Source organism: Tauraco erythrolophus, chromosome 11 (genome assembly GCF_009769465.1).
Source record: "Tauraco erythrolophus isolate bTauEry1 chromosome 11, bTauEry1.pri, whole genome shotgun sequence".
Classification (NCBI taxonomy): domain Eukaryota; kingdom Metazoa; phylum Chordata; class Aves; order Musophagiformes; family Musophagidae; genus Tauraco; species Tauraco erythrolophus.
Genome location: NC_141475.1, coordinates 11539538 through 11553361, shown reverse-complemented (window position 1 = coordinate 11553361; position 13824 = coordinate 11539538). Strand labels below are relative to the sequence as shown.

Sequence of the window (13824 nt, the reverse complement as noted above, 5' to 3'; positions counted from 1 at the left end):
GAGCCCCATTAGGTGACCCTTCCTGAAACTGGCGCTCACTCACAGCACAGGCTGCGTACGAGCAGCTGTTTCCTTGTGGTGTGTGTGGGTAAGTCTCAATTTTCCAATTCCATACAGAAAAGTAAAATTAAAAATGCTGTTATATACAGCAGATAATTTTTCAAAGAGAGGAAAGTAGACTCTGAGCTTTCCCTATACTTTGATTTATGGTCACAATAATGTTTTGGAGGTCAAAATGAGTAGCAATGCCAGAAGTATTGAAGCGTATATTGATCCAAGACCCACCAAGATGCTAATTCAGTTCTTTACAAAGACCAACAGCAGTGTTTTACAGCGGTCAGTGATCTGAAATATGATCTCTTACAGGATAAAAATAAAGTTGTGTAACATTGAGAATTATTTATTATTTGCCTTTAGACAGATAAGCTTACATTTGGCCTCCTTGAAAAACAAACTGTAGGCCTGAGCACATCTTACCAGGCAATCCCCATCATTCTGCAGGAGAACCCTTCTCAGTTTTACCACTTCTCCAGGCTCTAGGATTTACAAACTACCAATACAGATTTAGTCTTAAAAAAAAAAATCTGTACAAAGTCTAAAACTGTTTTTTGAAGTGCACTAGAAATATGGTCCTTCTCCCATGATTCCCCTTATATAATTTTATGTTGAGATCACTTATGGAACTATTTTTATTCCATTGAACATGCAATTGTTGTTCATAAATTGAGTGGTCACACAACAGAAGCAGCCACACATGAGTCACCTGAGTTCTTCTAATCCACAGGAAATTCTCCAGAAGAGCCCTGATGATGACTTCTAGTGCAGTGTCATGTTATGAATTACCACAAGCAGATCATGACTACGTCAACCTGTCCAGGCCCATGTATTCTGTTAGATCGCAAAAAGAATTGCATCAGGATGTACCCTAGATGTACCCTCGATGTACTCTCATCCCTTTCAGGATTCTCTTTCCATTTTTTCATTGTATAAAAGTCCTAGAGCAAATATTTTTGACCATTTTCAAATGTGTCTGCACATATCCTTGACTTTCTTCTTTAGTGATTTAAAAGGCCATCCTTAGGAACATTGCATACAACACTTCAATCAGTTTGATGTTCAGATTTGTCTTCCTTATTTTCACACTGTAATCTTGCTAATAATTTTAAATGTGTCCTTTTCTTTCTGCTGCACACATTCTGCTTGTCTGTCTATCTGTAGGCACTGAACAGAATACCTCTGGGAACTGTCTTCTGTCTGAGGAAACACTGCAAGTCCTATGCTTTTTCTAGTTTTTACAGGTTTTGGCTTGCTTTCTGGCCAGTCCTTTCCTTTCTTGAACCTGGAGTTACAGTGGTTCCCTAGGCAAGTTGTGAGTGCATACCAGCAAGCTGCAAGAGTGGCTTCCTTCCATGGAGGACGACAACCCCAGCCTAGGCAGGGCAGTGATCTCTCCAACAAAGGCACAGAAACACGAAGCTGCGCTGGTGACCATAAAAGGTTGTGTTGACTGTCCAGCAGCCATCAGGCACACGCAAGGTGACAAGTCAGATCCCAGGTCAAAGACAAGTGAAGAACCTAGGAGCAGGCTGGGCACAAGCCCACCTACAGCAGTGCGCAGACAATGCCCAAGATGGAGCTTGGATACCACATCTGGACCTATGTGCTGAGTGTGCAAGCTAGGCAGGGCTGGGCTTCGGGACCCTTTGAGTCCCATCAGCCAGCCTTCCTCATCTTCATAGATCTTCCTCAGTGTCACCACAGCTCTTTCTCTCATACTATTTCTGTCAACAGCAACTTGCAGCTCATCTGTGCTTCATGCATATGAATCCAGCAGAAAACATGAATGAAGGCAATAGAAGAGAAGAACATGGATGAATTGTTCCAGATCAAAACCACTGTTTGTCACCAGCCTATCACAGTGTCCTATGTAGAAATATGTCTAGGAATACAGCATGCAGACATCCCGCCTGGGTATCCACACTGAAGTGTGAGACTTCTAGTATAGTCCAAGTAGGAGAGAGTGAGCGTCTTTCTGAAGGCAAACTGCACCTACTGTCTTTTAATCAGATAACACTTTTTTGGGGTAAATAATATTATGCATAGGTAGTGGAAAAGATCATTAGCATTGGGAAGAACAAAAACCCAAGTGAAATGAGTCTTTTATTTAGTCAAAATATTTTTATTTGGTTGTATTTAGCAGAAGGTTTGCTTTCCTCCTTTCTCCTCCCCCCTCCCCCCCTTGTTTGCTCATTATTTCTGATTTCTTATGCTTCCATCCTTTCAGTACAATATATTAACACCTTGCACCTCCTCAGCATTTTCCAGTTAAGGCTCTCAAAGCATTTACAGACATGAGTTAACTAATCCTCTCAACAATCATTAGCAGTAGGGAAGTGAAATGATCTGCATCTGCAGAGAGAAGTTAAGATCAACTTTTTCTCAAGGTTTTTCCAGTGTCCAGCTTGTATTAAACTGGGCTTGATGAACATGTGTCCCTGCAGTTGTTCTTCATGCTTTTGAAAGAAAGACTGAGTTTGAGCACTCAAAATCTAAAGCTATTTATGAAAATCTTTCTTTAGTAACTTGTTCAAGGTCACACGGTGAGCGAGCAGTGGAATCCAAAACCGGGAACAAGGCATAACTTCCAGTTATGTGCTATACTATGAGACGTAACTCTTTGTAACTTACCTTTGGACTTTAAAACTACAATCCATTCCCTTCTCCTTACACATTATCCTCTACTGACCATTTCCAGCAGACTTCAACCTCAGGTACTTACATTCTGCGTTTTACTAGCAAGTTTTACATAAGGGTCTCCACAGTCATCAATTGTATACAGTATACAATGCCTTCGGGTGACTGTAATGAGCCTTAATGGAAGAAAAAGCAAACCCAAACAAAAAAAAAAAAACAACCTAACAAGCAACAGGTGTGGATTTTATCTTTGAGTATTTAAAGCAAACTTCAGAGTTTATGGAAAAATCTAATATGTGATTGTTTTAAGGAAAACACCCCCATCCCCAAACCTGGTTCAAATAGAAGACTAAATATTAACTTGACATTAACACCTTATCAGTAGTGCATCTGCATAGAGATTCTTCATAAAAACCTGCAAATTCACAGTTATACCTTGCAAATAGAAGTACTGTGACTGTTCAAGCAAACAATTATTTTAAAATACGAATTCAGTTCATGTAAATGGTATCTTCACGTTAGCTCCATCAGAAGATACTGGCATGAAACACAGATGAAACTTTTTCTTAGTTAGGTTAACACTGAAAATTCAAACAGTCAGACAAACACAATGCAAGTATTTTAACAGAAAGAATATAAAACTTCACTGGCTTAAAAAAGATCTAGATGAGAAATCTTGATTACTCCAATGAGTTGCTAGACCCTACATTTAAAATGATGCATTTACAGAACTATTCAGATGAATTAGGCTTCTTCTATATCAGTAAATATTGGAATTCTGATAGATTGTGCAAGTATTAAAAAATATTAACATTTTAAATGTTAACATTACAATTTTAAATAGCCTTGCAAGTGCAATGTTATAAATATAAAAAAACAACCTCAGAGCTACAATTTTATATAAGTTATATGAGTAAATGAAAGTGCTTTTCAAGTATTTATGTTCATTTACAGCTGGGTTCTCTTGTCTAAGTCAGTGCTCAGATGGTACAATTTAAATATCAACCTTTTTAAAAAAAAATTTGTATGCATGCATTTTACTGGATGGAATAAATGGTTTCATTTGCAGAAATGTGTGATAAATATTTAAATACAGAATATAATTTGTGATAAATATTTAAATATGGAATATTATAAAATGTGAGTATTATATTTTGTTGTTATCTATTAAAAATAAAATAGAAAGAGATCACATCCTGATAGGTGTGTGATAACCTGATAATGCCATAGGAGCCCTTGAGCCATACAGTAATGGTTAATTCCATCAAAATCCCAAATTATGATATGCTAAATAGTTGTTCTTCAGTAGAGGCAAAAGCATGTGATCATAATAAAAGCCCAATATCGTCAACTTTTGAAGAATTTAATTGGTCTGTGTCAAAAGTCATGGAATCTAATGAAAACTTTCCAACACTTGCAATTAGTCAGCCCTTAGCCGTAGTCACTCTGGAGAACACAGCTAGTGCCTGTCACCATTGTACTGCCTGCCCAGTGCCTGGTGTGTACAGCTCCCTTTCTGGCTAGTCAGGAACCATTATTGCTCTAGTGATACAAAAGAAGATTGTGTTCCTGTTCGTCAGCCAGAGGAAGGGTGAGGTAAGCGGGGAGATGCTTATTAGACAAGAAAACCAAACCAAAACAACCCTAAATGAATCAATATATATTTAAAAGTGCACTGAAAAATCTTTCCTATTGAACCCTATCTTTCCTAAGTGCCAGATTTTAATCTCAAATTATATCCACTTTGAACACTGAACGTATGTAAGCTGATATTAGAGCATTTAGTTCGTCTTGCAGTTTGAAAAGCACATGACACAACGCAGCATTAACGTCTTTCATTAAAGATCTGGCAATGCCATAGTTTTATCATGCAGATGCAACTTAGAAATGACATAGTTCAGGAGAAGCCCCTGCAGACTGCCATTACAAGCCTTCTCCAACTAAGTGCTTTGTCATATGCCAAAGACAGAAGTCAAAACGTTGCCCTACCTCACCACAGTGCTGCATGGGCAATTTATAATGTTCTTTCCAGATGCAGTTGGACTTTAATAAATTATAGCTCTTCAGAGTTAGGCAGTTCTTTGTAATAAAAGCAGAGTTTCATGTTCCATCAAGAGAGGCCACTGTTTAGACTGGTCTCTTCATGCAGACCTGACAACGGCTGATGATATTTTCTAGTTCTCCTGCTTTCAAGGTCTGTGGAAGAGGTCTCCTAAAAGAAAGAAAAGAAACATTTACTTTTTTCTTTTAAAAACAGGGAGAGACAATGCAACTTTAGATATGGAATTATTGACAAAAACATTGAAATCCTTGGCTCGCTTAAGGTATCTTTGTTCTACAGAACGACCCTAAACCTTACAAATGGAGATGTCTAAACTAAGGGGACTTACTAGGGGAGCCCCCACATGTTATGCAGGCAGTTATTGTCTCCTCGGGCACTTGCAGCATGGATGTGATGCATATGGATGCAGGGAAGTACAGTTTACCTGAACATTCTTCTTGGATTTAATGATGCCAACCAAAAGCTGTAGGAATTTGTGTAGTAGTTGCATGTCCCCCTGCCATGGCACTCTATGAATGGGATGGCTCGAAATTCTTCCAGACAAGATCCAGGAGATGCCAATGCTTGGCCAGAAGCTTCTGAGCCGGCACTTGTATACTGTAACCATCAATACATTTTTAATGAGAACTTGTCCATCAGCTTTTAGTAAACTGCAGGCCAAAAAAAAATCTCTTTCTAAAACATACCATATGTTCTGTGGTATATCTTGGACAAAACAAAATGAAATCAGATTAGTTTTATCAAACTTACAATGAAGCACAGAAGCCTTATGAAAATTCAAGCAGTTACAGCCCTTCTTAAGTCCCCGCAAAGGCCTTTTTCTGCTCCATGAAAGGGCATGAAACTGTAACCAGTGCAAAGACTAGATAAGTAGCTGTAGCTGGCTTCTGTCCAGTTGAGGACTACAGTAACTGAATTACAAATAAACCAAATCCTCTATGTTGTGCGTTCCTATTTTTCATTGCATTGATTGCTTCTCCAAACACAAAAAGCAAAGAAGGCATTTTCCTTCTCTGATGTTGGTAAGTGCTTGTAGAAATAGCTCTAAAATAATTTATGACAGTAGAAAATTGGCTAGAAAATGTCACTTAAATTTGCTGATGTTGGAAACAAGCCAGTGACTTTAACCAGATGCTGCAAAAATTGTCTCCAAGAATTCTTTTCCAATATTATTATTACTTAGGACCAGATCGCCGAGAGAGACAACAAATTTCACACTACACCTAAAAGGACTTTATGTCATGCAAAAAAGAAGGGGTTTTAATTCTGTTTTTCAGCCCTTTGCTAGCACCCTCATGACATCCCACAGGCATGGATAACAAAGATGAAGTGCTACATCCTCTAGTATAAATACACCCTTATTCCCATAATGAATTCTCACTTTGCAGGCACATTTTGAGTTTTCTTCACTCATATCTCATTACGGCATCAAAATTGCTGAAGCAGTCTTTTGTAGACAGTGTACTACATTTGTTTTGATTTTAGCTTTCTGTGGAGTTCAGCCCCAAGATCTGATTTACAAAAGAACTGCCCAGCATGGAATTGGGTCAGTTACTTCCATGTATTTGTGTTCAGGACTGGTTTAACTACTCCACTCCCCAAACCTGTTTCCTAGATCTTAGCACGACACATGAAAATGAGAGCATGCAGTTGTTTTTGTCAGACTAAAATCCTATGGGTCTCCTTTCATCTTTTCCCCTTTTCCTCCTGCCACCTGTTTTTGAGGACAGATCAGAATAGTTGTTCCTATGCTTCTGGCATCGAGTGAGAGTCAACAGAATGATTGTCTATGTCTTGGAAAAGAAAAAAAAAAATAATTTAACAATCATTAAGAAACAAATGAGCTATGAGCAGATGAAAACACTAATTAAAGTGAGAGGACATAAAATTAATAATTCAAGTCTTTATATCCTTACCATAACAAAAGAAAAACCCTTCCAGAGAGATATCCAGCCTTCTGGACATGGAGGAACTACAGTTGTTTGGCTGTGAACTGCTATTACCATTGCAGCTCCTTCGCATACAACACACCTGTAAGAAGAAACGCACATGCATTCAGTGGAGGTATGAGGGAAAACATGAAAGCAGACAAAAATTGTATCTTCTAGGATAGTAGCTACCTAATGGCACAGCTTACTATAACTTACACAGGTTTTCTCTGTTTGACGAGGAGTTAAGTAAATTGAAGGTAACCCAAATAACTTGCTCTGCAATTGCTTTGTAATCTCTACTAGAAACACCAGACAAAAGTTGATATAAGATAGGCATTAGTCCCAGAACATTTCAGCTTCCTAATTTTACCGAAATAACAATTTAATAACAAATTAATTTTATCTTCTTCATGCGCTCACTACTTTATGTTGTTATGGTCTAGATCACAGTTCTGCACCTTTATTTCCTAAGATTGGAAACAGTAATCTTTATTTCTTAAATGAAGAAACTATGAAGCTGATGTACTAGATTGCAACAACTGGGTAGAGCAGGCTAGAAGACAGAGTGCAAAGCTTGCCTTCCCGTCTTTGATTTTGCTACTCTTGGTCTTCCACGCTTTTAGAACTTTTCCTCTTAAGATGCTTTTCATCCTTTTCAGCTGTTCTAAAGCAACTAGAAAGGGCCACGTTTGCACAAGGGTGTTTCATAGCAGAGAACCTTCAGCCCCAACTTACAACGTTCATCAGCTACAGTAAATATATCATACATAATTGAAAGCAGAACTTGATTTGTACAGTATTCCAAATAATGAAGCTGTCTTTATCTTATTTCAGTGTGCTTCTAATATCCACAACAATAGGTTTTTCAAAAAATATCACTGCAATCAGTAGGACTGTGTGCCATCTTCTCATGTCAGCTATGCAGATTAAGCCCTATGGTGAGACCCTAGCTTTAATCTAACTTTTCTTAGAGTATCACTGAATATCTGACATATTCAGGTGAGTAATCAAAAATTAGGTAGTTAAAAATAGTGCTTGTACTGGCTGAGATGGGCAGGTCTTTGCCTAAGATTTGCTGCTCAAAACAATTTATGGCGTCTTTGTGGATCCAGGCCAGAAGATCTAAAATTCTTATACTCTTACCTGCTTATATGGGGCTCTAGTGCCCTGCCAGAAATCGGTGCCATGTCTACTGGCATTACTGCAGCAGTTGACAGCCAGTATGAATAGTCATTGCGAGAAGCAAAACTACAAACATTACTGGTGCTACAGAATAAGAATGGCATGGTGGTAAATCTCTGCAAGCAGCTACCAGCTGTTCCTAAAAGACAAAAGAGGAGAGGTTTGTGATAGAGAGGAACATAAATATAGTCCAGCAAACAGAAGAGATGCATTATGGCATCCAGTCTACTATAGTGAGAATTAAAACAGTTGGTAACTATAAAGATAGGAGTGTCTGTATAGTGCAATTATCCAAAAGCAAAATGCTTATGGTATATATAAAAATATGTATATAAAAAATAAAGGCTAAGAACAAAATCTGTTAAAATAACAACATCTTCTTGAATGATATCGGTCCTTGACGTAGCAGCAGGGATTCAGCTGCTTAAACAAAAGGTTCTGATGCCATTTTTGATACTCTAAAGCATTCCATTTGGTCTGCAAAAAAGCAAGATTCTCTCTCAGATCCTGTGTTGTTACTGTCAGCCCTGTGCAGATGTTGTTAACATTTATACTAGACATCTATCCATAAGTAACTGAATTCCTCCTAAAAAAAGACTAGCAAAAGAGGAATACAGGAGCGCAGGAAAGAAAGGTGTCTTTCAAGCCACGATTCCTGAATTGACTCAGAGAAGCAGACCACTCTGGAGACTGATGGTTGAAATCAGTGTTCATCTTGGACACTTCCTGTAAGTTTGGATTCATGATAACTTAGCACGAGTGGACTCTAAAAAAAGTGATCTGGAAATTTTTACCAATACAGTACCAAGATCTTGTCCATGTGCTCGTTCATTTCCTTGTACAAAAAGCAGCGAATAGCCAACATAGATCTGTGATGTCCCATGTGGGCATGAAGGAATTTTTGTTGATTGACTATGCCGGGTGAAGATAAAACCTCTTCTTGTTGGACCAGCAACGGTAGTACCTGGTGATCCAGGTAACCCTGGTAGACCTGGAAAGCCAATCAGTCCAGGTTGTCCTGTGGAGGGGAAAGAGATATGACTGCAAACGTTATCATTTTGTTCAAATGTTAACTTCATTTAAATCAGTGGAACCACTTGAAAACTATACAAAATTTATCTATAAGAAGATACAACTTGAAAATTGGTGGTATTTGTTGCTAGATATATTAACTCCTTCAGACCTAGCTCAGGTAGCTTTACATTGCATAGTTTCATGGAATAGAGATGTATTTTAACCATGGCCATTTTTACAAAAAAAAGTGTAAAGTAAACACATTTTATGGTGACTAAATGAAAATATTTAGTTCTATTTTGATGTCATAAAAAAGCACACTAATACCTAGGGATTTCAAGTGGATAAATAAATGTGATTAATAACAGAGGAGCGCAGTAAAGGCATATTTTCTAAATTATTATTTCAGTTGTGAACACGCATCTGTTAAAAGCTAAGAATATGCGTACATGTTCTTCTGGCCCTAAAGCTACTGTAAGTGTTGCAGAATCTCAATACATGCAAGAGGAATGATTTACAGAAATTAGGAATACAGTAAACTGTATTAGATAAACTGTAAATTCAGCAGTAGCTGTCAAGCAGACATGTCTGCTTCCCTGTACCTCTTTGTCCTGGAAATCCCCTGTCTCCTTTTGGACCAGGCAGTCCTGGTTGACCTGGATGACCAAACCTTCCTGGGAGACCTTTTACTCCTTTAGGTCCTAAATTGTAATCAAGAAAAAAACCAGAATCACACATACAGGAGTAGGTGTTCTAGATTTTAATAACTGTTAATGGATAAAGTTAAAATCCCCACATAAATGTAGCTGTGTTATGATGAAAACATCAGCATGAATTTACTAAGTTTTGAGACTGTCTGTAGTGTTACTGTCACCATATTTCCTATGAGGAAGATTACAAGGAAATACTGAATGGATCGCAGAAAAATATTATTCTCCTAAGAAATGTTTACAGAGACCAAAGCAAATAGCCTTTTCTTTTAGCATATGTCATACAACAGAAATATTTCAAAAATACAGTAATGGCCATAATCATCTCAGTCAAGGTTTGTAATTCTATCAATAATGCAGTTCCTTTGTAAAACAATTTTAAGGAAAGTGTAAAACAACAATTCTTTAGTGCCTGCTTTGTTATGCCGGAGGCAGCTGTCATTCCTGAGTGGGGCATGCCTTCTGGCAAGCCTGCACCCCTGAGGAGCTCCCTTCCTAGGGTGGAAAACTGTGGCATTGAGAAGGGTGGCCAAGTACCCACTGCACATCCACCTCATCCTACCTGCTCCTTGCTTCCCCATTCCTCACAGCTGTGTCAGGCTTCACTTCTAGTGCCAATGGAGAAGAAGCCAGCCTCTCCTTTCCCTTCCCACCCCAACACTATGACAGACACAATCTCTTTATAGCACGTCTAGAGTACTTCTATTCCATGTAGTAATTTCCACCTCAAAATGACAAACATCCTGACCATGGTTCTAGTTGTATGAAAACGGTGAATGTTTTGATCCAACTTTACTTTTTATTCCATTCTTTTGCCTAGGCTTCTGCTGAGGAAGGAACTTACTCACTGACTGCAAGTGTGGAAGGCAGATGGAACGGGACAGGTTGTAAATAGAAGGTTGTTAACAAGGTACAAGGAGCTATTTTTAAATATAGAGAGATATTTTTAAAGACACACCAATTTTCTATGCAGAAGCATGTCTTCCCACCAAACTAAAATGCTCCACTAAGCAGCACACACAAACATGTACAGAGATAAAAATATAAACCACCTTGTAGTCCAGGAATCCCTTGAATTCCTTGATCACCTGGTGTTCCGGGGATTCCTGGCAGCCCAGGAGGACCCTTGCTTCCTGGCACAGAGAATATTCTCCCAGAGACTCCAGGTGGACCTAGCAGCAAAAACATAACAAAAAGCTATTGCTTTATGTTAAAAGAAAGCAAACAAACTACAGAACAAAACAAACAAATCAACCTAAATCAGCTGTTATTAGAATAAGAAAGGTTGCTTACCATGCTGGCCCTTTGGTCCCCTTGGCCCTTCTGCACCTTGTGGTCCAGGGGGTCCTTGACTACCCTTTTCTCCTAAAAAAGAAGACTGGAGATATGTCTCTCTGGTTTAAGATGTCGAAACAACTGTCAAAGTTTCAGAGGCGTATTTAAGAGTCCTGCATGAACCATGCAGCCTTCGCAAAGAGTAACATAGCCTGTAGACTCATTTGAAATGCAAAAGTGGACTTCTACACCTCTGCTGTTACTGTGTAATTTATAGGCCAAGTGCAGTCAGTTTATAAGATGTTTCCATGCCTATATTCACACAATGGCTGGTCCCATAAACCTAGCTTAAAATCTCAACTTTAGACAATGTCCTTTTTATCTCATGCATTTGTCACTGAGTTTGCAGGTCAAGTGCTGCCTTCAGTAACGCTGTGAAGTTCAGCTCCCTTTAAACACTACTGTCAGTTATGCTGATAGCTGTTAGGAGGGTTGTATAGTTTTTCAAGTGTTTGAAACAGAGCAGTTCTTTTCACTGTGCAAAATATGAGGTTACATCCATATTACTCCCCACACCTCTGCTGGAAATAAAAAATAAAAATGTATTTTTATCATGTCAGGAGATTTGACTGATCATGCAATGAAATGAGAGCTTTTTGCTTAAGAAAGTAAAATTACTGTCTGTATGGCACCTTTCAAATTGGAACAAATTTAAAACACACAGTAATTAGCATGGAACACAAACCAGTACATTAAATGGGTAATGACAATTTTGTGTCACTGCAAATCATGTAACTGAAAAATGAGGATATTGGAGTAATGCAGACCTATATCAGATTTAAATCACTAGAAAAATGTCTAAATTAAAAGGATTTTCAGCCAGCTACTGATCCAACTAACCCTCAAGAATATGAAATTAATGAAACCAATACATTTAATAGTTGTCTGCTGATAAACTGGTGAATTAGATTATAAGTAGAACTTTTCTTACAGCAAACAGTGGACCCAGTGCTCTGTGTTGTAATTATGATTAAATGCTCTTGAGTTCTATAGCTATGAGGTTGCCAAAAAGTCACATCTTCTAGCAGTAGTGGGGCATTTCTAATTAGCAGACTCAGTCCCAAAGTCCTTACATATGCATTAGTCACTAAGGACAAACTTGTTTTGAATTTGGCTGGAATGGAGGCCATTGAGTTTTATCCCTTCCTCACTTTAACATCAGTTTGGATATATCCATAGTATCTAACTCAAACAAAATGCTCTTTTAGGGAATGCTTTAATTTACAGCTGACCTACACCCTGCTCTTGATGGAAAAACCTCATGTCTCTAGGACCTCACCTGGTACTATTACACACATACTATTATAATGCAACATGTAAATGACTATTTGGCACACAGATGTGTGTGTAATAAATACATTAATACCTTTTACACCTGGGAATCCAAGAAAGCCAGGGTCCCCTCTAGCACCAGCATAACCTGATCGACCTTCTATTCCCTGCAAGTCAGATAACACCAATAATAAACAGGAAGCAGCATCTGCACACTATGAGGTACATTTTCTTTTTGTTCAGAATATTCAAAGTATTATGTTCACAGAATATGCTACAACTAGAATTATTGCTGCATTTGTGAGCATGTTAGAAATAGTCATATCATTGTTAATATTATTCTATAATACAGAATGGCCAGGGAAATGATATGCCAGAAATTCACAATAATTTCTTTTTTGCTCCACTTAAGTCGATAAAAACTGCTTTTCATATCCATTTTAATATCTTTCCTCTATTACAAGGTTTTTTTGGGGAGAATTTGTTGGGGATTTTTTGTTGTTCTTTTTTTGTTTGTTTTAATTGTCCTGGGTGTTATTTTCATGGTAAGAGTAACATTAACAATGGAGTAAGAAACGAGCAGTATTCCTGTCACTGACTTTTGGACCGGGAGGGCCAATGTCGCCAGCTGGGCCAGTTGGCCCTGGTACGCCATCTGCACCTCTAACACCTTTGCTTCCTTTCATGCTGGGAGTGGGAAGACCAGGAGGCCCTGGAAAACCAGGAGCACCTGCACAGAAACATTAAAGTAAAGACTAGTGCCAACAGCATTTCACATACGTCACATATAACGCAGTACAACATTCAACGATTCTATAATGGTACTCATGTTTACCATCTCAGATTCCCAAGGAAATATACTCATTTAAAAAAAATTCAACTAATTTTTCCTAGTCTGCTAATTTAAGATGAGAGCTGAGTTTTTGCAGTACTCTATAGCACTACAGTTTTTTTAATATTCTCCAGTTGTAATTGTGCCTGTAATCACATTTGTGCTATTTCACTTCTTTAAAGTTGGATCTCAGCTGCCCTACAGACTGCATGGGAAGAAAGCAAAATAATGCAATCAAGTGGACTGCAAAGCTTAACTTTATTTTAATTTAAATCATGCTGCATAGACCTTGACAGTGTTTGCAGTAGTAACATTGCAGTAACTGGTAAAGGAACTACCTGTTTAATTATTATGCTCTCTTGGAGGAAGAGCACTTTCAACCTTGAGTTCTAGACAGGCTGAATTCTGCTTTCAATTATCAGTATATTTCAGATAAATAAGGAGTTATAAACAACACACCTGGTCTTCCATTTGCACCAGCAAAACCTCTATTCCCTTTTTGGCCAGTGATTGCCATGCCTGTTGCACCTTGAAATCCAGGTAACCCCACTAAGCCAGGAGGTCCAACGGGTCCTTGATCACCTTGATGACCTTTCATACCTGGTGGCCCAGGAAAACCAGGCAGTCCCATGTTCCCTTTGATTCCTGCAAAATGGAAGTATTATGTATGGGGAGAGCTGTCAAGATGATGTGACTACACAGAATACGTGCATTTACTATACTGCAAAGGTGGAATTCAGCCTTTGTTTTTAGTATGAAGTCTCCAAAGCCACCTTGCTACTCTAAAGCAAA

General features: G+C 38.3%; 1 protein-coding gene across 1 annotated transcript in view; it reads right to left on the bottom strand.

Moving 5' to 3' along the window:
• Positions 1-4821: 4821 nt before the first annotated feature.
• COL4A3 (collagen type IV alpha 3 chain) overlaps positions 4822-13824 on the bottom strand; it is a 65764-nt gene continuing 56761 nt past the window's right edge. The window contains exons 42-52 of the mRNA XM_086618613.1: positions 13492-13677; positions 12800-12930; positions 12295-12367; positions 10887-10958; positions 10646-10765; positions 9486-9584; positions 8675-8887; positions 7831-8008; positions 6673-6787; positions 5181-5353; positions 4822-4906 (exon numbers count right to left, since the gene is read on the bottom strand). Of these exons, the coding sequence (XP_086474739.1) occupies positions 4822-4906; positions 5181-5353; positions 6673-6787; positions 7831-8008; positions 8675-8887; positions 9486-9584; positions 10646-10765; positions 10887-10958; positions 12295-12367; positions 12800-12930; positions 13492-13677 (1445 nt within the window). The remainder of the gene's footprint in view (positions 4907-5180; positions 5354-6672; positions 6788-7830; positions 8009-8674; positions 8888-9485; positions 9585-10645; positions 10766-10886; positions 10959-12294; positions 12368-12799; positions 12931-13491; positions 13678-13824) is intronic.